Source organism: Phalacrocorax carbo, chromosome 8 (assembly GCF_963921805.1).
Source record: "Phalacrocorax carbo chromosome 8, bPhaCar2.1, whole genome shotgun sequence".
NCBI classification, from domain to species: domain Eukaryota; kingdom Metazoa; phylum Chordata; class Aves; order Suliformes; family Phalacrocoracidae; genus Phalacrocorax; species Phalacrocorax carbo.
In genome coordinates, this window is record NC_087520.1 from 633,355 (window position 1) to 659,365 (window position 26,011).

Below are 26,011 nucleotides of genomic sequence, written 5' to 3' on the forward strand. Positions count from 1 at the left end.
AATTTGCTCTTCCCCCAGTGCTGCCCTGGGATAGCTGCTTATGATCTTTAATTTGCATATAAAGAGCCAGCTCTGGCCCGAGGCCGTGCGTGCCCTGTTAATTCAATCAGAGCTCACCCCGTGCCCCAGGGAGTTCCGGCAGCGGGTGCAGGCAGCGCCGGCGACCCCGAGCGTGTGGGCTGACCTCTGCGGGAGCAGGTCCCTTGGCCCCCCCAGCAGCGAGCAGCGTGCCTCTCTGCAAACGGGGAGAAGCTGTGCTCCCCTCTGCTTGATATTAGAGCAGAAACAGACAATAACTCCTTTAACCCGTAGGCCTAGAAATGCCAAGTATGCAGTAATTGTGTCATGACATTAATCAGTCCAGACTAGCTTGTAATTTATTAACATCCTGTCAGAATTCGCATTTTGAGTACTTGGGGGTTTTATATTTATATATAGAAAATTGTTGCTATGATTACCCTTGGCTCACTTTTATGGCTTCCAGTTCCACTGCAGATGAAGCCATTGAGAACCCCAGACAGGTAGTTAATTCTCGTCTCCGTACTGAGTTGCTCCTGGTGGCTGGCAGGCATTTTTCTTTCCTGAGCAAGAAAACATTTTATTTCATGTATATATGTATCTGCTGTCATGTTTCAGGCAGCATTTCCAGCCTAATACGCCGTCACCCAGGCAGCCCGTTGGAGGAGTTTGCTCGGGATCTGGATGTTGGAGCTGGGGTTATCAACCCTCTGCAGGGCTGGGAGGCAGGTTTTAAAAAGATGGCTGTGCAAAGGGCCGTTACTCCAGTTAATGGTTCCTCCTCTGGCTGAACACACTGGAAAAGCCCTGGGCTTGTTGAGGAAATGCAGGTCACGGTTTCACCCAGGTCTGCCGCCTCGGTGCCTGCGCACGGGCGCCTGTCGGCATCGGCCCCGTGTCCAGGGGCCTCCTGTGCACCCCAACACACCGTGGGAAACCGCACAAAACAGCAAACGCAAGGTCAGCAGTCTCAAAGGAGCAATTTCTGAATATTGATTAATTTTTATTTCTAGTGTATTCTTTAAGAACATTGAATTTCTGGGTGAAGCGAAGCAACTTGTGTCCGGGATAAATGTGAAAATGCATGTTTATCTACTGGGTTTGACCTGGCTATCAGCTCTGTAGGGTTCCTGACATCCGTGTTGCCTGTGGTGGCCGTCAGGCTTGCGCTGGCGGGCGTGGGGAGCACGGGGAGACGTGTGCCCCACGCCCGCTGGTGGGCTCCCCGCTCACGTTGGCTTTGCAGTGCCGCGTGTGCCCGGGGGCTTAACGCTGTCATTTAGCTGCTCGTCCTCCTTCTCTTACCCCTGTTACAGACGCTGGGGTGGGAAGAACACGTAGCCTGTGTGCGTTTGCTTGGGGGTGGGCGCAGGGTGGACCCAGGAGTGCCGAGCGGGCGGGCTGGGCTCCCCTCCTGCTCCTGCATTTGCGCTCCCCCGCCTGCTCCCGCCGCACCAGCGGGAAGCGGCCGTCGATCGATCGGAGCCCGCGATGAGGGTAATGGTGCCTCGGCGGGGCGCACGGGCGATGTGGTTATGAAAATAAATAAATAATCGTCGGGCTTCTCTTCGCTATTGATCGTCGGCGTGAGCTGATTGCATTTCACCCCATCCCGGTGCTCGAATTGGCGACCGCAGCGCTGAAGTGGAGCTGAAAATTAACCCAGGTGTTTTTGCAAGCGCTCAACCTGAATTTACACCATCCGGCCCGTCCATCACTGCTCGTGCCCGGCGGGGTGTCCCTGAGGAGGGGCAGGGACACAGAGGTGATGCCAGCGTGGCCGGTGCCGGGGGAGTGCAGTGCCCAGCCCTGGGCAGTGCCAACGATTTCCCAAGGATGTGGGTCAGCCCCGCAGCGTACGGGGGCCATGGTTGGGGTGGGGGCAGCCAGCCCATCCCTCCAGGCACCCACCTGCTCCACCCCTGCTGACCCTGGGAGCGCCCCTGAACTGCCGGGGTGGATGGAGGTGGCAGCGGTCACTGGAAGGAGGGAGCTCTGAGTTTTTTTCCCCTGTAGAAAGTCCTACTGAGATATCGGAGAACTGGGCCCTACTTATTGGAGGCCACTGTCTGCCTCGAAAGTTTCAGCCTTCGTTTTACTTTCAGTTCCTTTATTCCTGGTAGCAGCTTGATGCCATATGGCTGGAGGAGTTTGCTACTTGGGTGTCTTCCCTTGTGCTGTGAGATAGGGCGCTGTGATTCCCTGCTTTCCGGGGAGCAGCCCTGCAGGAGCGTACGGCTCCTGCTTCACAGCAACGGGAAGAGGTAAAACACGACGTGAGCGCTCAGTATTATGGTTATTAGTATCTGCCTGCGCAATGCCTGCTGTCCCTGAGGACGGAAGATTGAGGAGTCTTCCGCCAGCCCTGGTTTTATCTAATGTTTTGATGATTTTACTTAGACAGGTATTTACATAGCCGTAACCGTTTTGCTGCAGCTTGGTGTATCTTTGACGTTTAATTGTCCTGTGATACTCACGCTTTGGAGTAAAACGGCATCCATGCACAGTTTAACTTTCAACCACAGACAAGTGAAGAAGGGTTTTAAAACCACCTTGCTGCAATCATCTCTTACCTATTTGTCATAATGGCTTAAATGTACTTGATGAGCATTGTTCTCTGAGGAGTTTCTAACCCACATAGTCCAAAAGGAATATTTAACTCTGCTCAGGCTATAAAGTAAGGCTTTTGCTGTCATTAGAAGAGCTCTGCTTATTTGGATAGCCCCCAGACTAATAGCTACAGCCCTTCGGCCTCATTTAACAGCCTCCGTGAGCTCGAGTGCTGCTCCGTGTACAGCCATACCTACGCTGTGGGATGTGTGCAGGAAATAATTAACACAAATAATATCCAGGGCTTACATCTTTTTAAACAGAGAATGTCCTTGCTTCGATCCCTTGCAGTGCAAGTCAGGCAGCGGTGAAACGCCGGTGCGCATCGTGCCACCGCAGGGGGAGGAGGAGGCTGCGGGCACCCGGGTGCTGTGTGGGGCAAGATGCTGCCTGTGCTTCTTTCTGAGGAGCAAAACCGGGGGAACCGGCCAGGAGAGGCAGCTCCTGGGCCGCCCTTTGCTATAGAGAGGGTCCGATATTTATGCTGTTTAAAGAGACGAAGCGGCAGCAGGCTGTGCTGCCAACGCTGCCTTGGCACGTAACGCCTGAGCTCCGGGTGCCACGGGGACGGCTGTCTGCCTCCCCGATGTGCCGGGTGGAGGCTGCTGCTGCTGAAGGGTGTTCTTGTATCAGGCCGCTGCACGTTCTCAGGCCAGGCTGGGATTTCTTACTCTACCGCGTCCCCTGCTCCTGCTCCCAGGGGCTCTCGGGAGGTCCTGCTGCTGCCTCCCCTCTTCTGTCCCAGGGAAACCCAGGGGAGCTCAGATACCATTTGGGAACAACTTCCCCTGCCCCGGGCAGCTGGTCTCTGTCCCAAGCACTTTAGTAAGTACGGAAGCACTCTGCGAACTGGCTGGTGTGCACCTAACGAGCCCGGGGACCAGTTCCTCTGGCGGCAGGGCCGCGTCTCACGCGGGTTGTTAAGGACTCAGGACGTGGCCGTGGTACAGAAGGTGGTTTTCTGTGGTCTCCCCTGGACACCTCCCTGGGTGAGGAATGACCCTCCCAGGCCAAACGCGACGTGGGTGCCATGGGCAGGTGCCTTGATGTGCCCGGTTCTTGGTGTTTTGAGCTGTCACGGATCTCCCTCTCACTAAGAGTTACCACTGCACTCTCTCAATTCCAGCAAAATAAATTCTGTTCTATATCTCCCGTTTTGCCAGAGCACTCAGATTTCTCGGCCCCTGGGCGCAGCTCCCTAGGGAGGCTGTGCTGCGTTGCTGCTGCATCCAGTGCACCTGACGGGCAGCCGCAGGGCAGGAGAGGGAAAGGGATGGGGGATGCTTCGGAGAAGGACTGCTGCGCTGCTGCATTTCTGCCCCAGCAAAGGGATTTGTCTGTCTTGTCCTTGTACACATTCTCCAAATCATTACCGTTTAAATGACAAGGTAACGTGAAACATTTGGCTTTTTTTTTTGGCTATAAAGTGCACATGGCAGAACTAATCAATTTCAAATGATCGTCATCAGACCATTGCCACAGAAATTAAAAAAAAAAAAAGGATTTTCCCATTTTCATTAGTCACTTACATTGCTCTAAAGCCGCTCAATGTGTAATACTTGCAAGCTTGGCTGCCCTTTGGCAGCCTGGCCCCTCTGCCTGCGCAGGGCAGCCCTGGGCTCACCGCCACTCGGTGCCGCCCCTGGGAGGCCGGCGTGCTGGTCTGGGGCGTGCTGGGGACCTGGGGGGTTCCTGGCTTGGAGGCGCCTGGGTTTCGTCGCTCTTGAAGAGCACCCTGTGTGAGGAAGGGCGGGCTTGGCTCGGTCTCCCGCTGAGGCACGGCCAGCCTGCAGGGCTCGGGCTCCGAAGCCGCCGTGGGGGTAACGGTGGTTCCCCGGGGGACGGGCGCTCGCAGGCGCTGCCTGCGCCTCTGCCTGCTGCATTCTGCAGATGCTTGAGAAGAAACGAAGGAGCCTCTTTTGCCGCTGCCTTTCTCATTTTTTTGCTTTTCCCAGGTCATGCATTGAACTCTCTCCTTTCTGGTGAAAACTCATTATTCATCCTTTTGATATTTCTAAACTCACCTTGAAATGCCGATGACCAGACTGACTTTTCAGATATTTTTTTTTCATCTCTTCTTCCACGGCATTACACTGCTGGTATCTGTGTCTAGACGTACTGTAAAAACAATGTGCCGGGCAGCATTGTCAAACAGGTTTGGATTGCTTTGAATTTGTGTTTGGTAACATGGCTGTGCTTCTGCACACTTCTCCCAGGAAAAGTAAGAAAACTGTAAACTGCTAGGTGGGATTTTACTGACACTGGCACTTTTTCAGCGGGAGCAATAAGTTTAAAAATACCTTTTCAAACAATCACGTCTTTAAGGAGAATGCAATTCTGATGAGATTGGCATGAAGAGTTCAGCGTTTTTAACTTCAGATACGAAAAATGTTCTGTTTGTTCTTTGAGGTTTCTGCAGACTTATTTCAGAATTTACATACAGATGGTAAAAGTAATCCTGGAGTGTAATAACTGAACTAGGACAAATTCTCAGTTACAAACAAACAAAAAAATACTATCATGTTATAAAAATACACAAAGAACAGGAAATCTGGGATAATTTGGGCCATATGTGGAACGACACTTGCAGTCAATGCTCGGCCTTGTGCTGAAAACCCATTGTGAACTGGCCCTGGATTTTTAGGGGGGGTATTTGTGTTGGTGGCCCCAACAGTTGGCCCACGTGGATGAACTTCAGGCTGTGAGCTTGGCTCCTCGGTGCCGATGGAGCAGAGCCCAGCAGACGCTCCTGCGACTCAGCCCCCGTTGCAGCTGGGACCCCCGACCCACAAATTGCTCTCGTTGGCTTCTGCCGGGGCGTCCAAGTGGGGACAGAAGGACGATAGCCCCGCTTCTGCCCTCCCGCAGGGCTGGGGGCTCCGGGACGGGGCGCGGGGCGGGCGGTGCAGGGACCCGCCGCCTGCTCCTGCGGCCCTTGCCCGCTCCCCCGGCGCGGTGGGGGCTCGGCACGCAGCCAGGTAGGGTGTTGCACCTTCTCCTCCTCCAGCTCCGACACCTGCAGCTGCGGGTGTGCGCGGGGCGCCTGCCGGTGTGCCAGCAGCCTCCGTGGCAGGGCGGTCGCCGAGAAGCTGGACGCGGCTCTGGCTGGCAGGTCTGATGGGCAGCGCGCGCTCCCGCTCCGGTGCCGCAGTGCTGGCTGCACCGTCCTCCTGCAGACCCGGTGTCCGTGGTCCTCCCGCGGCTCCTGGCCCCCCAGCTGGGGTCCAGACCCCTTTGGGGCAGCCTGCACCCTTTGGATGTGCACACGTGAAGGTGGATCTTCCGATGGCAAGTCTGTGCCTGCATTTCGTTCTGTGAAAAAAGGCTCAGTAATAGGAAACAGAAGAAACGGTGTTAGTGTGATGCTTAGCAGGGAGGGAAATGGCTAGGGAAAAGAGATGAAACCACAAGCTCTGTCAGCTACATGGACCAGTAATGAGATAGCGGGTTTATCCTCCCACAGGAAGGTACCTCTACGCTACGTGGGGAAGGGCCGATATGACAAAATCCTGAAGAGCATGAAATTGTCAGTCTGCCATGAAAATAGTGTTTGATGCACATTTTGTCTGCAAAATATTAATCTGCGGGCGGCGTTGGCCAGTTACAGAATACGCCTTTTGTAGGTAAGAAATAAACATCGGGGAGCACATTCAGAGGCGCCAGGCTGCTGGAGCAGGTGAAGAACCTCGCCAGATTTATCCCCGGGCAGCCAGCTCTGCTCTCTGATTTGCCAGGAACCCGATTGCGTTTTCCTTCTTGCAAACCAAGGCTAGGGTTAATCTGGGCTTTGGCTGTGACTAATCCCACTTGGCCAAATCCTACCAGCGCGCCGAGGCTGCGCGAGGCTGCGGAGCAAACGGTGCGCCAGGCAGCGCTCGCGGGGGGCGGGTGGGCTGGCGGGGGCCGGGGGTACGCCTGGGTGGCCGCCCTGGCCTGGAGCTGCCGCTCAGCTCGTGCCGGGAAGGCAAGAGCTTGTCTGGCTGTAAGTGCAAAAGCAGAGAGGAGAGCTCTGGTTTACAGCATCGCGGTTAGATGCGAGCGCTGCCACAGTGGGGGCTGCTCTGCCGTCGCCGCTACAGCCGCTGCCCTGCCGGGCCGACCTGCTGCCGGCCCCGCTGCACGTAGCGGGTAGTTGCAGAGCTTCGACTGCCGTTGGTGCTGAGACTTGGTAACCTCTGACAGGGTGGGGACTGGATAGACCTAAATGGATTATGTATTGATTTTTTTTTTTTAATGGCTGCTACTCTGGGTAAGATTTGTATCTCAGTGTAAGTCCAGTGCAGCTCCATTGTGCTAAGAGGATTTCCATGGAGGCAACTGAGAGCAAAGCCTCCTTCTGCATTACACAGGAGCGGGTGCGTGGTCCCAACGCTGGCAAGTCTGCGGTCGCCCTCTCCCCTGTCTGCCCGTGCCCGTGCAGGGGCGCAGGACCCGCACCAGGGCGATGCTGGGGTGCGGCAGCAGCTTTCTGGGCCAGAGGCAGCATTGCTGCTTCGCTTGTGTGCGCTGGGCTTTCCCTTCGTGAGCCAGCCCCGTCAAACTCACACCCTTGAGGGATCTTTGGCCTCCAGCATGTCCCGTGAGAAGGATTCCCAGCAGCGCCTTCGCCTTGCGTGTAGGTCGTCGAGTCCCACCTCGCCGCTGCCTGTGCTGGGGTTTCGTGTCACCGGGCTGACCCCAGTGTCCCGGCACAGCGGGCTTGTGCCGGTGAGAGGTGGCGTGACCACGTCACCCCGCAGCCGAGGCCTTGATCTTTTTCCCCTGTATATTGACTTGTGTGTCGAAAAAGCTGCGTGCCTCGCAGCACCTGCGGGCAGAGGACGCGGTTTTCCTGAGAAGCGCTGAATCCGTGCACCTCCTCGGGCCAGAGCCATCACAGCGCCGCAGACGAGGAGCAGCTCTGCCACACGAAGCTCTTCCCCCGGGGGCCAAGAGCGTTTGGTGACACGCAACGGGACAGACAGCGAAAGGGGGAAACCTGCTGGGAACAGGGGACAGAGCAGTGAGGTGGCAGCAGTTACGGCCGCTGCGTTCCCTGCGCCGTGGTCCTTCGCTCGGCGGCTGGAGGCGGCGGGGGGAAACACGGCACCGGCGGTGGGGAGGGGCCGGGGCATGCGGCTCCCTCCCCCCCCCAGCCACGGAGAAAATGAATTTTACAGCTCAAGGGAGGATTAGTGCCTCATTAACTCAAGAAAGGGGAAGCCTTCGCCAAACAAGGAGAGAGAAATCGAGTGTCATGTGCGCTTCGAATGAGTGGGACCGGCTCTTTTGCAGGGGGTGCCTGCTAAAGGCAGAAAGAAAAATTAAGACATATTTTGTTTTAAATGAAAAATGACTGGCGTTCCCCCCCTTCCTGAAAACAGAAAGTAATTTAATTTATTAGGAGTTTATTTTATTTGACAGCCTTTCTATGTACTTGATGCGGTTTGTTACACTGAATTACCTTTTAATAATGGTTATATATAATACCAGAGCCTGCCCTGCAGGTTGGCTCCGTAATTGAAGACGGGATGCACTGAGGAGGTCTCTGTGCTGCTGAGGATTGCCATGGCAATGCTGGTGGGAGCCGGGTGGTTTAGGCAGACGCTGGCTTGGATTCTGCATGCTTCAAAAAAAAAGACCAAGTTTCAGTTGCTGTCACGTTGCTCCATTTGTTGGGCGCTTTCTCTTCACCGTCACTGACCGCTGCTACCCTGAGCCGCTCCCGGGCTGCCCAGCTGGGCTTGGGACGGCGTGGCTGCGGCACCCGGGGTCTTCCCTCAGACCACCCTTTCTTCTCCTTTATTGTATGTGAAGTGGAAATGTAGTGCGGGTGTCCGTCAGCTGCTGGACCGGGCCCCCGGGGTGCTGGGAGTGACGCTGCTGGAGACCGGGCAGCCCAGAAGGGAAGACGCAGCCAAGAACGGTCCCGTGGCTCTGCCTGTGATTCGCGTGTCGGCGCGGGCGCGCGTCAGTGCCGGCACCGGGGTCAAGCCGTCGCCACGGCGTCGCGTCAGCCTCCTCCACGGTGGTGATGTTTCCAGCCGGCTTCAGGGCAGACTTAAGCGGAGAAGAGATTAAGCCCAGGCTGGAGGCCAGCCTGCGCTGGGCAGCTGCTCCCCTTGGCCATCCTGCGATGGGGGTTTGCCTTCCGCTGCAAGATTTCTGCTGTCATGGGACAAGATCCCCAAGCCGCTGTGAGCTCCCAGCGCACTCCTGGCTGCTCCTGCCTCAAAGTGTCAGTGCTTTCAGGTTTACTTATTGATACCCGTAAGCAAAAGGTCGCAGCATGTGGTGATAACTTGGCATGGACACTTGCTGTTTTCCATATTGCAGTGCAGATTCTTGCCGCTGTAGCGGATAAAAAAATCCTGCCTTAACAAAATGCTCACGGATGACCAGGTTTGTTCCTCTCGTGGGGTTTTACCTGGTGACGGACCAAGTTCCAGACATAAAAAACTCCCCAGCATTTGGCTCTGAAGTACTGTGTGGAGAGTTTTCTTGGCTGAAGAGTTTATCTTAGCTCCGTGGCTGTGAGCAGCTGCCCTGTAAGAATCAGGCAGGGAATTGTGCTGGGGTGCTGGAGGTTGCAGGTGGCCACGCCGCTCTGGCTCAGACCCGGGATGCCCCTGCCTGCGTCGCACCGCAGCACGTGCCGCTGGGCTCCGGTCGGGGACAGGGGCTGGCCTGGGCTTTCACCGCGAGGTGCGGTCAGGCTGCACAGCGGCATCTCGCTGAGTGAAATCCTCTGCCAAAGCCTCTGCTGTGCTTATTTCTGTGCCTGGCGAGGCCTGGTGTAACTGTTGAACCCTTTCCCTTTGCACAACTGTCATGTTTCCGACGGTCTGAATGACAGGCGGTTCCTGTAATCCCTGAGCAAAACGTGAGCCTCCCTCCCCAGATGGCTGAGCAGAGTCCTTCAGCGGCAAACGATGCATCATTGCCTGTGTCAGGCTGAATTAGCAGGCAGGCTCATCACATTAAGCTCAGGCTCTGAGCTGGCAGTCCCTGTGCTCTAGTGTCACTCGAGCTGGCTGTCACACTCCCGTCCCCACCTCTGCAGCCATGGGAAATCTCTTTGGGCAGCACACAGATAATATACACGGTAATGAAGTAGCTTGAGGGACTAGCTTACTGGCAAACGGGAGCACAGACTGACACCTTTCTCGTGTATTAAGTTGCCTTAAGAGCGTTATGTCTGAAGTTATTACTTACACCCCTCCTTGCATATGCTGTTCTTACTGCATCTCTCCGTCCCCCAATGTCTACATGAGTTATGCTTATTAATCTAAAGGCAAATGTGTATAGCTTTGATTCTAGTCCCTCCATCTGTCCCTGCCCTGTGCGTTCCCTTTCCCTGTCTCTTCTCATCTCTTACCTCCGTCGCTTCACTGGGAAGCAAGTGCAAAAAAGGTAAAAGAAAAATCTGTGCTGACCTGGCACTCTCGAGAAATGTATTTCTGTTAGAAATGCTCCAGGAATTTCAGATTCCAGTTAACAGTGACAAAACAAGGCAGAAGTGGGGTTTTTTTGTTTTGTTTTTTATTTTTTTCAAAGAAGGAATGGTTGCTGCAGCAGACATCCAGGCCTGGTTTAACTGGGCTCTCGCTGCCTCACCGCAATCTAACCGTACTGGTGCCTCTTTCAAAAGTAAAAGGCTTTCGTGTCTGCTTGTCCTTCTGTTCACACACTTAGAAAGGCGTTAGGTTTCCTTGGTGAGAGCGCGGAGGGTGCGATGGAGCGCTGCCAGCTGGAGCTGTGCGGGCGCCCGCCGTGGCCGTGGGGGCATCCCTCCCTGCCGAGCGCCGGCGTGGGTCGGGTGGGACAGCCGGACCCTGTCCCTGGGTGCTGACGCTCTGCTTCCCGTCCCGCAGGTACCCGTGCTCCGGCCCATGGACCTGATGGTGGAGGCCACCCCCCGGAGGGTGTTTGCCAACGCGCATACCTACCACATCAACTCCATCTCCGTCAACAGTGACTACGAGACCTACATGTCGGCGGACGACCTGCGGATAAACCTGTGGAACTTTGAAATCACAAATCAAAGTTTTAGTATCCTTTGGCACGTGCTGCCCCTGTGGCCCCTCGGACTGTCCCGGCCCAGCCAAGAGCAGCAATAAGGGAGGTGCCTCGGTGGCAGGTGGGGTGTAAAAGCCCTGGGAGCCCAGACACGTGCAAATCTCAGTGGGAGAACGAGAGAGCTGGTCGGGGACGCAGGTCCTTGGTGAAGGTGAGCAGCGGTGGGGGGACCTGCGAGGTCCGGCTCCGTGGGAGGCAGCAGAGCCGTGCCTGTGTCTGCGGTGATGGTGACCGAGCAGGTGGGGCAGCATCTCACCTGGCCCCGTCCCCGCACCCTGGTCATGGTTTGTAGGTACAGGCGCTTCACCCTCTGGCAAGGGCTCGCAGGGGCTTGGGAGTGCAAAATAGTGCCGTCCGCCATGCATCCAACTGCAGAACTTGAAATCCCATCCCCAGGTGTCATTACCAAGGCACTTCCATTTCATCTCTGCCCATGCTGCCGGGCTGCGCCGTGCTGCTGGCGGGACGCCGGGCCGTCTCCGGCAGGCACAGCTGGCTGTCACACCGAGCCGCTGCCTCCACGGCGCAGGGCTCAGCTGGCAGCGTCGCGACTCCCGCCTCCCGGTGTAGGTGACGCATCTTTGAGTTTTGCCTGCAGGGTCTGCGTGGGGCGGGTGGGAGGGAGGGGGGCCCACGGGTGATGGAGAAGACAGATGCCTTGGGGAAGATGGAGAGAGGAAATATTAATCGTGCAGCCTCCGTTATACCCTGCAGCAGGGTGACAGGCTGCCAGTCACAGTTGTACAAATGAGGTCGTGCCAGTCACCCTTGTAACAGCCGCATCAGAAATAATAACAACAGGGCACTAATCATCAGTGATATTTATATAGTGCTTCTTACTGAGAAATCCCCAGGGCATGTGGCAGATTCAGGCAGCTGGAGAGGATTTCGGCAGTCACAGGCGTGTGGCTGGTGGGAGCGCGAAGTGGGTACGGTTGAGCAGGGCTGCAATGTGTGTTGCATTTCAGGGAAGAAGGTGAGGAGTACTAAATTCAGGTAAGACCTCAGGGAGTTTAGATGGCCTGACAGAGTTTGGCCAAGGTGCAAGTGGAGCACCCAAAACGCTTGCTAAGAATCGATGGAGAAACGTCACCACGAGAGATGCCCACTCACATGTCCCATCCCACCAGCTTGCCGGTGTGTCGGTGTCACCTCTCTGCCCAGTGCCTCGGAGCCCCTTCCTGGGGCGTCCCCGATTTGGCTGAGCCCCACCGGGCTCTCTGCCCGGCACCGATGGGGCGTCGGGTGACGCTGGCGTGGCAGGGAGGAGGGCCGCGGCAGCAGCCCCTGCCTGCCCGGGCAGGTGAGGAGCACGTTGCTGGCTGTTACTTTTGGCAATAAAAAACAAGTCCAGTCCCTGCCTGAGAGTTGAGAACAGGCAGTGCTATGGATTGGAATTTCCTTCTGTTGTTCACGTCACTTAGCCACTTGCACGGTTTGGTGGGTTTTGAAACCTCTGCTGAGCAAAGCATCGGGGCCGCCGCGAGGGGTTATTGCGGGTCACAAGTGCAGGATCGCTGCAGAACCGTGGGGAGTGCAGCGGCGGCGTGACGCCGTGCGGTCCTGGGCCGCTTCTCGTTGCGGGCTGCGTGCCTTACAAACACCCATGCACCCGGGCTTGCGGCAATCTGGGAGGGAGCCCTCGCTGCGCCCCAGGGCCGTGCGCTGGGTTCAGGTCTGGCTGGGACGGGGGTCCCGGTTCTGCTGCGGACCCACAGCACGGCCGGGCTGTGAAACCACTCGGTGGCTGGGAACTGCAGCAGCTTCTGCGGGAATGCTTGTTGGTGTAAAACACCCCACACGGGTGAGAAACTCATATCTTCTTTTTTTTTTTTTTTTTTAAATTCCTGTCTTGCTTGAAACAGCAGGATCTTAATGTGCTTTCCAGGGGGTGAGGAAAGGTGCTGGTTCTTTTTCCCCTGCGCACAGTGGGGAAATTGTCCCATGCTGGGTGTCTGGATTGCACTGTAAGATCGGAAAGTGCTTCCACTGGTGACCGCTGGCTTGGTGTCAGGCTGGGACGGACGCTTGTCAGCCGTCCCCTGCGGCACCGGGATGCTCTGTGGGGCTGTGCTGGTCCTTGCTGGCACCATCCATGGGGCCTGGGGACAGGGTCTGTGGCTTGGTTTTCAACCCAGCATTTCACCGAGCCCAAGCGTGAAATGTTGTGGAAATTACCTGTCCCAGAGCAGCCACCCCTGTGCTGTGGTGATTTTCGGTTGGCCGTCGTGCTCTGGGTTTTGTTTCCTCCGTGTCATGTTTGGTGCACTACTCACCATGCCCCGGCGCTGCAAGAGAAGACGTTTGCTCTGGCCCGGGACGAATGGGCAGAGTTAGGTCTTGGCTCCAGGCTGTGGTACCGGAGCTCCGGGCCCCGGCTGAACAGAAAACACGACACATTAACCTTCCCCTGCGTTGGCTCTGGCTGGTCCCGGCTCAGCGCTGCGGTTCTGCCCCAGGATGGTGCTGCTCTCCCGGGAACACCTGGATTGCATGGGGTGAGGGGAAGCCCAGGTGCCCAGAGACATCCGCGGGAGGAGCAGGGTCTGGGCCAGGCTACGTGGGGCTCCTTGACTCACCCTGCCAGACATCGTGGACATCAAGCCAGCCAACATGGAGGAGCTGACGGAGGTGATCACGGCCGCCGAGTTCCACCCGCACCACTGCAACACGTTCGTCTACAGCAGCAGCAAAGGCACCATCCGGCTGTGCGACATGCGCACCTCCGCCCTCTGCGACCGCCACGCCAAGTGTGAGTACAGCCCCCGCCGGCAGCACGGCCGGCGTGGCGTCCCCTTTGGGTTAAGAGAGCCCAAAAAAGGGAGTGTGGAGACCAACGTGGGCTCAGGTCTGCCCTGGCACCTTGCCCCATCCTCCCTCCGGGTGTGCCAGGCTGCGGTCCTGCCGGCCCCAGGGTGTTCCCATGGCCACCTGCCCTCAGTCCTGCCCGTCCCCGAAAGGAGCAGCTTCCCCTGGGTCCCGGCCCCACACCCTTTGGGGGAGCATGTTAAAAAACCCCATGGTGATGTTTCGGCAGCAGCGGGTCCAGGGGGTCACTGGAGTGTCAGTGCACAGCGATGATGGAGCTGCCAATGCCCGAAGACAGGGAGTGCTGTGTTTCTTCAGGCCGTTTGTCCAAATAGCTCCATGTCCTCTTGTCAGCTGTGGTTGATGCCACAGGGGTCAGGAGGTGCAGAAAAGCCTCCCTACAATTTGGAATAAGCTGGGCAGCTAGGGAGCTCGTCCCTGGGCTGATGCAATGCGTGAGCTGCTGCAGAGGCAGCCAGCTAAGCCTGGTTCCTGCTCAGCCTGTACGTGTCAGGAGGATGTTACTGGAAACATTGCCCTTATCAGCAACTACTCAGTAAAATACTGGCACAAAAACCTAATGCATTTATGGCTGGGCTGGTAAATACCTGTTGCTGTTCTGTGTGCCCTAGCAGCTCTGTGCCGTGCACAGGGTTGTAAATAAGACACAAAGATGGGACAGACCGAAAGGAGTTTGGTGTCTGCCTTAAAGACAGCGAAATATGGCAGAAGCGAGGGCCGCTGTGCTGTGTGACTGGACAGCTAAACCTCTCTGTCTCCTGTTCTTGTCTGAGTTTTCTTCAGAAAATGGCCAATATCTTGTGGGAAATTAAGGAGATTTTCAGTGTTCAAAGTGTGATCATGTTACGAGAATAAGATGCACAAACCGGGTGCAACTTGCTGGAGCCCCGTGCTAATAACCTGCGCCCCGAGAGCACCTGGGTGTGTTTCGCATTTTGGTTTCCTAGAGGCGATAGGGAATTACACACCAGCTAGGGCTTCTGGGCTTGTGAGCTGCGGCCGCAATCCGATACCTGTTTTTAACTGGGGTAAGGTGGATGGAGAGGAAACCTTACATCACTGGCTGGAGATTTGGAAATACTGAATGGTAGTTTTCCTAAATCCTCAGCAAAACACACCTTCCTTTCTTACATTTCCCGACCGTGCCTTGCAGTCCTACAGTGATGGCTCCCAGCTGAGAATCAGAATACAATTAAGGAGCAAACAAAATTCATTTTCCTGACACTTCAGCGGCAGAAGCCCTCCCCGGCATTTCCCTTTGTTTGGGCACTGCTGCGTCCTTCCAGCCCTCGGCAAGCACACCGGCCGGCGGTGAATCCCGGCTCGGTTTGACCTCTCCCGTGACATTTCGTTATTGATTTCCCTCCACCCCTCAGAAGCATCAGCCCCAGTCAATTGCAGTTCAGCAGATGTGTGAGTCAAAATTGAGACAGTTCATCAGAGTTCAAAATGAAAAGCAACATTTGCTTTCGGAGGCGAATTCTCCAACGGAGACATTTAATAACTGTCAATATTTAATAAAAATGCAGAAGATAGCACTGCACATCCCAGTCATGTTTATTTAGCTAGACGCGGTTTGCTGCTCGGGGACAGCTTTTACTTATGTGCTCCGTCTATTAAATTTTGTTTGCCCGTTTTATTGGAGGCTCCTGCGGGCTGTGACGCTGGGCGCGTTACCTCCAGCCGTGTAGCCGGCCTAAGAGAGGCCACCAGCTTCCATTTGGAAGTGCCGGCTCCGCAGGGATGCGCAGAGCCGTGTGCTACCACGCGAAGAGGGGCAGCGAGGGGGTACCTACCGCGGCACCCCACGTGCGAAGAAATCGCGTGCCTTGTCCGAAGGAGCACAGGAGGCCGAAGGGGAGATCGGGATTCCTGGAGCAGCTGGTAACACCAGCAAAAGCAGTGCTGTTTGAAAAGCGTATGGGAAGGTGAGGGGCCCTGCTGGGGGTACTGCAGTTATTTCCCTAGCAAAAGCCTTTGGGCTTTCCACTTCTTTTTTTTTAAGGAGCCACCTCTGATCGTACCTGCCAAACTCCTGAAACAAAAGGCTTGAAGTGCAGCCTGTTCCCCAAAGGGGGACCTTTGCCTTCTTAGAATCATGGCGTGCTTTGGGTTGGAAGGCACCTTCGGAGGTCATCGCGTCCAGCCCCCCTGCAGTGAGCAGGGACAGCTTCAGCTAGATCAGGATTCTTGTCTCTTCACTGCTGAGTGCGTAACAGCAACACTACCAAACATTTAGTCTTTGCTGAAAGCTGTTTCGGCTTTGGTTAGAAATACGCAGCACACAAAGCTGCTTTGATAAGGTAACTGTCAGCTGGCAGATTTTACCCTCCGATATTGCAGATGCATTTCTAAAACAAGCCCGCCCTCCCTGTATTTGGGCAGGCACTGCTGCCTTTCGGGGAAGCCCCAGGGAGGAAGCCCCAGCCAGGCTGTGCATCGCTGCTGCTTTCCGTGGTGGAAGGGCCGCCGGTGTCCCCGAGGAGCAGCATCGCCCCGTGGGCTGTGCAGCCCGTCTCGGGGTGCTGGTGAAGGCTGCTCGGGAAGGGGGGCTGGCGGAGGAGGCAGCACGGGGAGGGCAGCTCCTGCTCAGTGTGAGAGGAAAATAGGCTGCTTGTGTAACAGAGAATTAGTGCTCAGAAATCCTTTCTGTGAGCTCAGCAGCCCAGATCTGCTTCTGCAGCAGGAGCAAAGCCACACAAAAGCCTTCAGCCGGGAAGCAAATACAGCCCCCCGAGCCCCTGCCCAGCCGCATGCTTTGGCTCTCAGACCCGCTCCGCTCCGCTGTCGGGGACCGGGTGGCACTGCCTGTGTGCTGTGACCCCAGTCCTGGCAGAGCCCCCGTCGCTCCCAGCACCAGGACTGGGAGGGTCCAGGCGTCCCGTAGAGGAGCGGGCGACTGGCCCTGCTGCCCGGTGGCCGTGGGGACGGTGCTGGCAGCATCTGGGGACAGCCGGGTCCAGCCACCCCACAGCAGCAGCTCCCCCGTTCCACCTGAGCTGCCAGGGCCCGTGCTGGTGCTCAGAGCACACTGCCAGAAGCACTTTGTTAATCTGTGCCTCATCCATGAGGGAGAGGAACACGTTTTGTTGCCTTACTACGGACAGGGAGAATGAGGCAGGAAAGTCAATCACTTAAGTCCACGGGAGAAATTGGCACCAGACTAGTAACGTGTGCTCCTTAGCCTGCGGTCACAAGGCTCCTGCACCTCTGGGCTGAGAGCAGCTTGCAGAGTTGATTTTTCCAATATAAAGCAAAGCTCAGTTCTCTGTGCTAGCTTAGCTTTTTGTCAGTGACGATCGTGATTAATTTTGTGCTTAGGTGACCTGTCCGTGGAGTTTTGAACTTTTATTTGCAGCAAGAGAAGAAGTGGAGGCTTAGTGTGCTTGCCCATGCAAGCGCCGTCCCGCCGTGCTTCCAGGTTTCCACAGGGACCCCTTTTTATTGCCAGATTTCCTGGAGCCTCAGCCGAAATCCGGATGGGTCAGGTGCCGCGCCCAGGGTTTACACTGAGCGGCTCCATCGCTGTTGGTGCCCAGGCCAGACGGGCCCCCTTGCACACGAGTGGCGTGCGTCCCCCTCGCTCCCCGACGCCGGCGCGGGGGTGCAGGGGAGCGCGAGGGAGCCCGCGGCGACGGCTTTGCCCAAGCACTGTCACAGGGGGTTTGTCGCGTACAGGTTAATACACACCCGTGCTGAATCACAGCCACCAGTTAAACCCACAGCGTGCTTGCTCACGGCCAGTCCCAGTAACACGCCTAAAGCTCAGCAGGGAGTAACCACCGCGTAGGACTCGCCCGCTCGCGCAGATTGCGGATTGATTCATGCAAAGGCCTTTTGTCTGACGAGCCACTTAATGCAGCCTCGTCTGGTGCAACCCAAAACTTGGCTACACAAAAGAGGGAGAGAGGAGGAGGAGAGAGAGGGGAGCTGGGCTGTCTTTCCAAAGAGAGGGGAGTAGAGGGGTAAAATGGCCACATCTGGACTAAATTAACTTCGCCGACCTGCACATGTGGGCTTGGGGAGACCCTCCCCGCGCTGCGGCCGTCTGCAGCGCGCTGCGGCCGAGCAGAGGGCTTTCCCCGCAGCAGCTGCCTGCCTGCCCTGCCGCCCGCGTCCCGGCAGGTGATGGTCTGGCCTTGCTGGTGGGTGACCCTGCCGCTTGGCTGGCGGGTGGCCTCTAAACACCTGGCGAGGCTTGGCCTCACCTGTGGAAATCACCTTTGCCAGCTCAGAGGAGAGGCTCTGAGCCACGTATCCCGGGCTGCCGCGTGCCATTGGCACGGGCAGGGATGAAACTGAAGAGTGCCAGCTCTGCAAAGCCAAACCAGGCTCCAGCAAAACACAGTCACTCCCGTGTTCCTGCCAACAGTGTGTTCTCTTTACCTATTTTTTCAGCTAGGCCTTTTATAGAGGAAAAAGGTTATATAAGTAGGGAACAGAGACCTGATTCCCCGTTGGGAGACTCATTTTGCGTAGCCAAAGCCAGTCCTGCGCAGCACCGGGCACCTGCAGGGCGAGCTGAGCTCTCATTGCCCCGGGTTTTGGCTGGAGCAGAACTGAGCTGGTAGCCTCACCCCCAGAAACTGATCCTCTCCTTCCTCTGGCCCCTCGCAGGACCTAACAGTGTCCTGCTGCACCAAATAATGCGCCTGGCAAGACCTTAAGCTAAGAATTAACTAGTTGGTTGTGCAAAATCTCCAGGGGGGTGAAGAAGAAGCCTCTTGTGCCACCCTGAGCTCATTCAGCAAAGCAGGAAACCTGTTCGCCTTTGCAACACACTCTCGTCTTCATCTGAAATCAAAATTCCACCTGGTGAATCATTCACTTCTAACAGGGCGGGTGTTGGGGCTGAGCCCAGAGAGGGACCCGAGTGACAGCCACGACCCCAGCCTGGGCTTGGTGATGGTGCAGCGCAGCTTTGCTGTGCCTTCGGTTTCCCAGTCTGCATTGCTGATTGTCGTCATAAGAGTTTAAATGAGGAGTGAGAAAGCAAGCACAGTACTTGAACTGGTGTTAAATCTACTGATGAGTGGTTAAATTTATAGATGCGTGAAAAATAAACCACTTGCTTTGAAGCTGCCCTGACAGAAGGTCCGTCTGACCGAGGGGTGCTCCAGCGTGGGGCAAGGACGGAGGCAGCAGCTCAGGGAGGTCGTCTCCAGAAATGTCATTTGAATGATTGTTCTCTGCGTTGGTAGGTCTGGTTTTTTTGCTTTCCAGTATCAAAGCCCTAGTAGGGCGGGCAAGGAGGCTGGTGCAGGGAAAATGCAGTTAGCCTGTACCAGGCTTCACCTCTTCGCTGCTCTGAATTTTAAACAGTTGGCAGCTCCTCTGCACTGGGCTGCATACGGGAGTGGATCCTGTGCTGGAGTGTTGTGCACGGCTGGATCCTGCACTAGCCTGGGTGCGTGGATGGATCCTGCCTCCTCGCCCTGTGCACAAGGTCCTCAGCACAGAGGGGGTGTTGCACAGGACCCCCTTGCTCTCCCGCCGGGCTGGGGCTGATGCTTCAACCCTGCCCCAGCCCCTTCCTCGGCATCGCTGCAGCCCGCGCTCCCCTTCGGTGCCGGCTCCCCCGCTGCTGCTCGCGCAGGACCCAGAGGACGGGCGCTGCCGGGGGAGGGAGCAGCGGGGTGCTGGCGGGGAGCCGGGCAGTGCGGTGCCGCGCCGGGGGATGCGGTACCCGGCGGCGGATGGTCTCAGCCTTTGTACCGCAGGCGTCTCACCGTGGCTGACTCGTCTCGGTGCTGCCTCAGCTCTTGGGTTCGTTCTCTGAGGCCTGTCCTGTTCGATAGTTGAACTGCAATTCAACATCTTCTACAGTATCAGCAGTAATTTCCTCTTGGCCCTGTACAATAAACCGAACACCTCCAGCCTCGACACAAGCTCACATAGAGGCATCTGACGGAACCGATGCAGCCGTTAAAGGAGCCTCCCGCAGGCAGCCAACCTGGTGTGAGCAAGCCTGTGATGAGTACAGCAAAGACAAGTCACGGCATTCAGATGCTCTCCGCAGACTGCCTCAGATCTTTATTTTCTCTTGTTGCTGTTGCTTTTCTTATCTAAAAAAGCCTGACGTGTCATCAGGTTTCCTGCTGGTGATTAAAGGATCCAGAGCTGGGTCCTGCTGTGGGCAATGCCATTTCTGATTTGTAGAGAGATCATTTATACGGGCACTTCAGGCACTTTTTTTCCGCCCTACGCAGGAGTTCAGGCGCTGGTACCACAGGGCTCAGCAAGGGGATGATAAAATTGAGCAAACGCTGGTGCTTGGTGCGGGTTGGGCCGGGCCCGATGCCTCCGGGGCACCGCGGGGCCGGCACATCCCTGCTCTGCCGCCGGTGAGCCGGAGGCTGCAGCCACTGCGGCAGAGGGTTCGTAGCGGAGCCGCAGTGCTGGGGACAAGGGTTGGCCAGACGTGGCTGGCAACTGGATTTCCCTCCAGTAGAGAAGCGAAGCGGTGTGAGCTTCTCCATGTTACCCAGCAGTATCTTCTAATGCTGCGCTGGAGAGCTGGCTGTAGAGGTGGAAAGAGGATGTCCTCACGTCAGCATCATCTGTCTTGATGCATCTCTGTGATGGTTTTTTAAAGCCGTACTTGCCCAGCTGATGTTACCTTGAAATCAAATTTGTAAATACATTTAATTTGGAACTTCATCGGTCTCCAAACTGTTCAAACTGATTTATTCAAAGACTGATCAGATTAAATCTGTAGGTCGCAGTGGCTATAAAATATTTACATTGACTTTCAGTTACACTGCACGTTGATTTCTAGAGAGCAGAAGTGACATGGAGGGCTCTAAATCTTCTGGGTTTCTGTGGTGCTGTTGATAGATTGGGCCCCGATGATCCTTCTTGCTTATTGTACACATAAAAACAAAGGAGCTGCAATTGTGCCAAGTAAAAATCCTTCAAATACGGACATTTGTACGGTCGAGGCCAAACCCAGAAGTGAGGCACGTTCGCCCAGCCCGCTGCGGTGACGTCCTGCAGGGACGTGGGTGCCTCTGCTTGGCGGAGCGGGGCGAGTGGCTCTGGGGCCGGGGGGGGTTTGGGCATTGGTGGTGGCTCCCTGGGACGCCAGCTCGGAGCCATCTGTTGGTCTCCACAGCCCAACTGGAGTCTCCTTTGCCATGAGGCAGCGTGGCTCCGGGGATGCCCGCTCCCCTCCTGGGAGCGTCCTGCGGTGCCGGGGCAGGGTGGCAGGTCCCTGGCCCGGCGACAGGGAGCTCCTGCCTCCGCTGATGCCGGGGCTTGTCCTCCTATTCTGCAGTTTTTGAAGAGCCCGAAGACCCAAGTAACCGGTCGTTTTTTTCTGAGATCATCTCCTCAATCTCCGATGTCAAATTCAGCCACAGTGGGAGGTATATCATGACCCGGGACTATCTCACTGTCAAGGTGTGGGACCTGAACATGGAGAACCGGCCCATCGAGACCTACCAGGTGAGTGTGGCACGGCTGGGCTCCCGCAGTGCTTCTGCCCGAACGGTGCTCCGAGCCCTGTCTGGCGGCAGCGGGGACGGGTACGAACCTGACGGATGGCAGTGTCATGCCATTAAATCATGGAAAGGAGACGAAGAACTGTTAAATGTGGGCTCGAGCAGCCTGGTGAATTGTAACCCGCATCCCCAGGTTGGGTGCGGGTGGGGAGGGGAAGCTCAGGTGCTGGAGGGCTGCGTGGGAGGCAAGCGTTGGGGCAGAGCAGCGGCCCTTGCCACCCTCTGCCGGGGGATGCGCCCTGGTGCTGCCCGAGCCACGCGTGACGCAGTGCTGGTGCTGCTGCTTACAGCGGGGAGGTGGCCGTGGTCAAGGGCATGCAATAACGGGCTGAGCCCAGCATTGCCTGGCTCGGCTGCGGAGACCGCGGGGCTGGGCCGGGCCCTTCAGCCCCCGGCAAGTGCCGGGCTGGCGTTTGCCGGCCGCTGGGCTGTGCCAGTCGGTGCGGGGGCCTCACGCCCCGTCCCTCCCTGCCGGCAGGTTCACGACTACCTGCGGAGCAAGCTCTGCTCGCTCTACGAGAACGACTGCATCTTCGACAAGTTCGAGTGCGTCTGGAACGGGTCCGACAGGTGAGCGGTTCGGCGGCGCGGCTCCACCGCGACACGCAGCCCTGCGGGTGCGCGTTCAGCCCAGAGGGTGCTCGCGCCGGGAGGGGTCCCTTCCCCGGCCTTCGGCTGGGTGTGGGGTCTGGGGAGGTTTCCTGTGGGTATAACAAGGACCACCCAAACCCACAGCCCCGTACCCAAGCGCTGCTGAGGGTGTCTGATGGGCTCCCGGCTCTCTCCTGGATGGGCTCGGTTCCTGTCTCCATTTCACCCGCCCGGAGGAGGGTGGTGATGCGTAAACCGCACCGAACCAGGTGGCAGAAAGCATGCAAGACCAGTTGACGTGGCAGGATTGCCACATTTTTTTTTTCTCTGAACCATCAGGGCACGTTAACGAGGCACAACTGGGCCTGAAGCCCAAATTCCAAATCTAATCGAGAACTCATTATGCCTCTGGCTATTCAGTCTGCCTCTAGTCACGAGGCAGTTTGCCTCTAAAAAGGTGTGACAATCACTGGGTTCAGGCCAGCTACATCTTTGTCATAAAGCCTGATCTCTGTAGGCATTGTTGTCCTGAAAGGAATTGCCTCCTGCATGCACAGTCCCTGGGTTAAGGAGGGGAAGGACATGGGGCCGGGGCTTCGCTGGCCGAGCCTGAGCCTTTGGGCGCACGACGGGGCACGAGCTGCCCCGGCATCCCGGTTGTGCCCCCGTGTCCTGTGGGCCCCGCGCCGGGCAGGTCTGGGCTATCGCCGCCGGGTGGGCGGCGGGCGCCGTGACCTTCCTCCCTCCCTCCTTGCAGCGTCATCATGACCGGCTCCTACAACAACTTCTTCCGCATGTTTGACCGCAACACCAAGCGCGACGTGACGCTGGAGGCCTCGCGGGAGAACAGCAAACCGCGCGCCATCCTCAAGCCCCGCAAGGTCTGCGTGGGCGGCAAGCGGAGGAAAGATGAAATTAGCGTGGACAGTCTGGACTTTAGCAAAAAGATCCTGCATACAGCTTGGCACCCCTCCGAGAATATCATTGCCGTGGCAGCAACAAATAACCTGTATATATTCCAGGACAAGGTTAACTAGGAGGACAAGTTGTTCTTTAGGAATCTCATGTACTGAATACTAGTAAACACAAAATTTCACGTTTTTCTTTCTTCCCTTTTTTTTTTTCCCCCCTTCTATTCCTTTGGTCAGTTATTCCTCTGCAGACAGCGGTTGTGCAGAGGCGAGCACTCCTGCGCCCCCCGGCACCTGGGGCAGCGGGGGCGCACCCAGCAGACACCAGATTTCTCTCTGTTTGCGCACTGAGAGCTAAGACGTAACGCGGGGCAGGCGGGGCGGTCTCAGGCCTCCGCTTTGCCGGCGGCCCCAGGCGGCCCTGGGGTGGCTGTAGCTGTCGCCGACGTGCGAGCGCGGTGCTGATGCGGCAGCGTGGGCTGGCAGCGGGCGCCTGGGGAGGGGGCGTGCGCTGTGTGCGCTTGCGGGGGGGTTCTACTTACAGCAGTCCCCCTCTGACTGTTTTCGACTTGACCCTAGAAATATTCCACCTGTTACATTGTAAGATCAGAACGTCGCCCCCCCCTTTGCCATTTTTCACATTTGTCTTTTTATTATTATTATTTTGTGTCTTTACCAACAGAGACAGCAAAACCAAACGTAAACTGGAAAAGTTCAGCTTTGCAATGGACAACCTTGGGGGGGGATCTGCTGCACACCCAGAGGTGTCTGCTCTAGCCAGGCTGCTGCCTCCCCCCTCCCCACAGAAACTCTCCTGAGGATTTGGCTTTGTAGATACTGTGGTGCCTTTTTTGGTATATGAAATACCTTTATAAATGATGCTTCCAAACTGCATTGGTTGCAAACCAAACCGAACCTGGGCTTTTCTTCTGCATTTCTTGTCTTTTGCTTTGGTCATTTTTACTTGTTCTGTTGTAAGCTCTTGCATGTTGTGACTGTCTCGCTCTCTCTTTTAATTTATTTATTTATTTATTAGATTTTTTTTTTAAAGATAAAGTTGCTAATTTATGACCTTCTAAAAGAGAATCCAACCATATATTGCTGTTAGCACCTGACTGCTTCAGAGAGAGGCTGTGGTCCTACATTATGATAATAATAATGGTAATAACAATAAAAACAATAACTCTTCCTCTTTGCATGGCAAGGCTGCCCTTTTCTACTCTAAAAATTGTTCAGGTCCTTCTTTTACTTGAGCAACTGTTCAATAAAAAAAACAAAACAAAACTGAATTTTCAGTCAATCTGAAACTGCTCCTGCAACAAAAAGCAAATTAATAAATAAAGTCAATTAAAAAAGAAAATTCAACACCGTCACGTTAGAAGTGGCTCCGTAAGGGTGACCCTGCTGCGCATCCGTTCCGCGGGGGCAGCGGGCATCCCACCAGCGCCTGCGTCCTTGCAGGGACGTTCTCACGACTCTGTAAGGGCCCAGGTGCGCTCTTGGCACAGCCTCGAGGATTCCCCGCGTGTCCCGCCGTGGCCTCCCAGCTCTTACACCGGACGAGGGGGACGACCTGCCGCTTACTCCAGGAGCGCGGGGACCGCGTGGGAAGCCAGGAGCCGCGCAGCGGCAGGGACCCCCGGCTGCGCCCCGCCAGGGGAAGCCGCTGCCGGCGCCTGGGACGGAGCCGCGGGGCGCCGACCTGCTGGGACGTCCAGTCCCCACCTCGCGCGCCGGCACGGGCAGCGGCGGGGAGAGCGTGCTGCCTTCAGAGGGGTGATCACAAGGGAAAAGTGAAACAAAGTGCAGTGGCTTATGGATTTATTACAAGTGATGGCTTTCAGGAGAAGCTTTTTTTTAAAAAAATGAAATGGTAGAAAAACGTAGCAAGACTAAATGAACCATTTTTTTAAAAAAAGAAAAAAAAATTCTTTTTCTGGTTCCTGTAAAGAAAGCCTGCACTCTGGTATCAGAAGTAAAGTTGTCCCAAATGTGCCTCTGTGTGGAGTCGCTGCTTGTTGTGCCTCTCGCGTGCGGGGTGATGGTGGCTCCGTGGCACCCGGCCGGCATCTGAAGAAGGTCCTTGGTCAGAGGTTGGCTGCCAGGTCTGAGCTGGTGGGGGACAGCTGGGGTCACAGAGATCCCAGGGATTCTGCGTCCCTGCTGAGGGAATGGGACATCAGGGCAGTGGATAGTTAGGACACGGGTGAGTGGGAATACAGCCTCCCCACCCCCACCCCCCCCACCCCTCCCCCCCCCCCCCCCAGCAAGGGTTGATCCTTGGGTGCAGGGGGCCATGGCGGGGCTGAGCAAACCCCCCCACTGGTCCTGATCCGCCCCGGCAGCACGTGGGATGGGGGTGGAAACCCTGGGATGTGCAGGTGTCCCTGTGGCCGTGTCGGCCAAGGGCGGTCGGGCATGGGGTGGGCCATAGCGCCTGGGAGCTCGCAGCCAGAGCGACCGTCACCAGCCTTAGCCAGGCAGAACGTGCTTTTGGAAGCCACGGCTGTGAAACCCACGGTGATCATCCATCAGGCGGGATGTTTGGCACCGTATCCATCTGTGCACGTGGTTTCTGTTCTCCCCCCTGCAGCCACACACGCAGAGCCCTGCTCACAGCCCACCGGGGGTCAGTGGCCTTTCCCACGAGGGGAAGGTGCCGTTTGCCGCGTTCCTGCGCACGCGCCGCGTTACCCTACGGCGGCGTCCCGTAGTGCCCGCAGGTGCTGGGGTGAAGCAAGGGTGTGGGGTGCAGGGGGTGGCTGGTGCTGGGGAGGTGCCACCACGGCCGCCCGAGCCTGTGCTTTGTCCCGGGGGGGTGGGTCCTGGTGTGGCAGCCACTGTCGGCACAACCCTGCGCGTGGTGGAGCCGCCACCATGCACTCGGTGCCAGGGCGGCTTAGCTAAGTGCAGTGGGGTGGATACTCTTGGGCTGTTGCTTTCTTTTAAAATGGTCCCGTCTGGTCCTTTGCAGCCTGCTGCAGCAACACAGAAGCCAAGGGGATCCTGAGGGGCCCCTGAGGGGCACCCCGCCGTAACCTGGCTGGGAATCGGTTGTATTCAGCAACTGCAGTGAGCCCTACATCGGTCACCCAGCGTGGTACTTGAGCTGGCCCTCGATGCTTATGTGCAGAAAGCTGTCCGTCTGCAATCCCAAACGCTTTCTGCAGCCCTAGAGGGGCGTTTGAGACTGCTGAGGGATGCTGTGTCGCGGGGGAGCGCGCATGCCGTGCGAGCAGCGTCAGTTGATGCCGCGTGTGGGGTGCTGCCCAGTGCAGGCGGTGTCTGAGGGGCAGGCTGCCACCTGACAGCCCGCAATCGATGTCCTGCTCGCTCATGCAGGGAGCAACATTATCACAGCCCAGCTATTAGCCCCGCAGCCCAGCCTCAGCACTAAATATCTCCAATAACAGGGCTATGTGGAGTGACAAGGGCTATTACTCTTGCCCGGCAGCCTGGCCTCTGGAAAATGGAGCTGCTGGACCCTTCTGT

At 56.7% G+C, this 26,011-nt stretch overlaps 1 protein-coding gene across 3 annotated transcripts in view; it reads left to right on the forward strand.

Annotated features, from left to right (window-relative positions):
• PPP2R2B (protein phosphatase 2 regulatory subunit Bbeta) overlaps positions 1 to 24,514 on the forward strand; it is a 114,765-nt gene extending 90,251 nt beyond the window's left edge. For all 3 annotated transcript variants that reach the window (XM_064458204.1, XM_064458205.1, XM_064458206.1), the window contains 5 exons: positions 10,482 to 10,659; positions 13,274 to 13,438; positions 20,792 to 20,961; positions 21,496 to 21,587; positions 22,366 to 24,514. In XM_064458204.1, the coding sequence (XP_064314274.1) occupies positions 10,482 to 10,659; positions 13,274 to 13,438; positions 20,792 to 20,961; positions 21,496 to 21,587; positions 22,366 to 22,645 (885 nt within the window). In that variant the 3' untranslated portion in view covers positions 22,646 to 24,514. The remainder of the gene's footprint in view (positions 1 to 10,481; positions 10,660 to 13,273; positions 13,439 to 20,791; positions 20,962 to 21,495; positions 21,588 to 22,365) is intronic.
• The last annotated feature ends 1,497 nt before the right edge of the window (positions 24,515 to 26,011 follow it).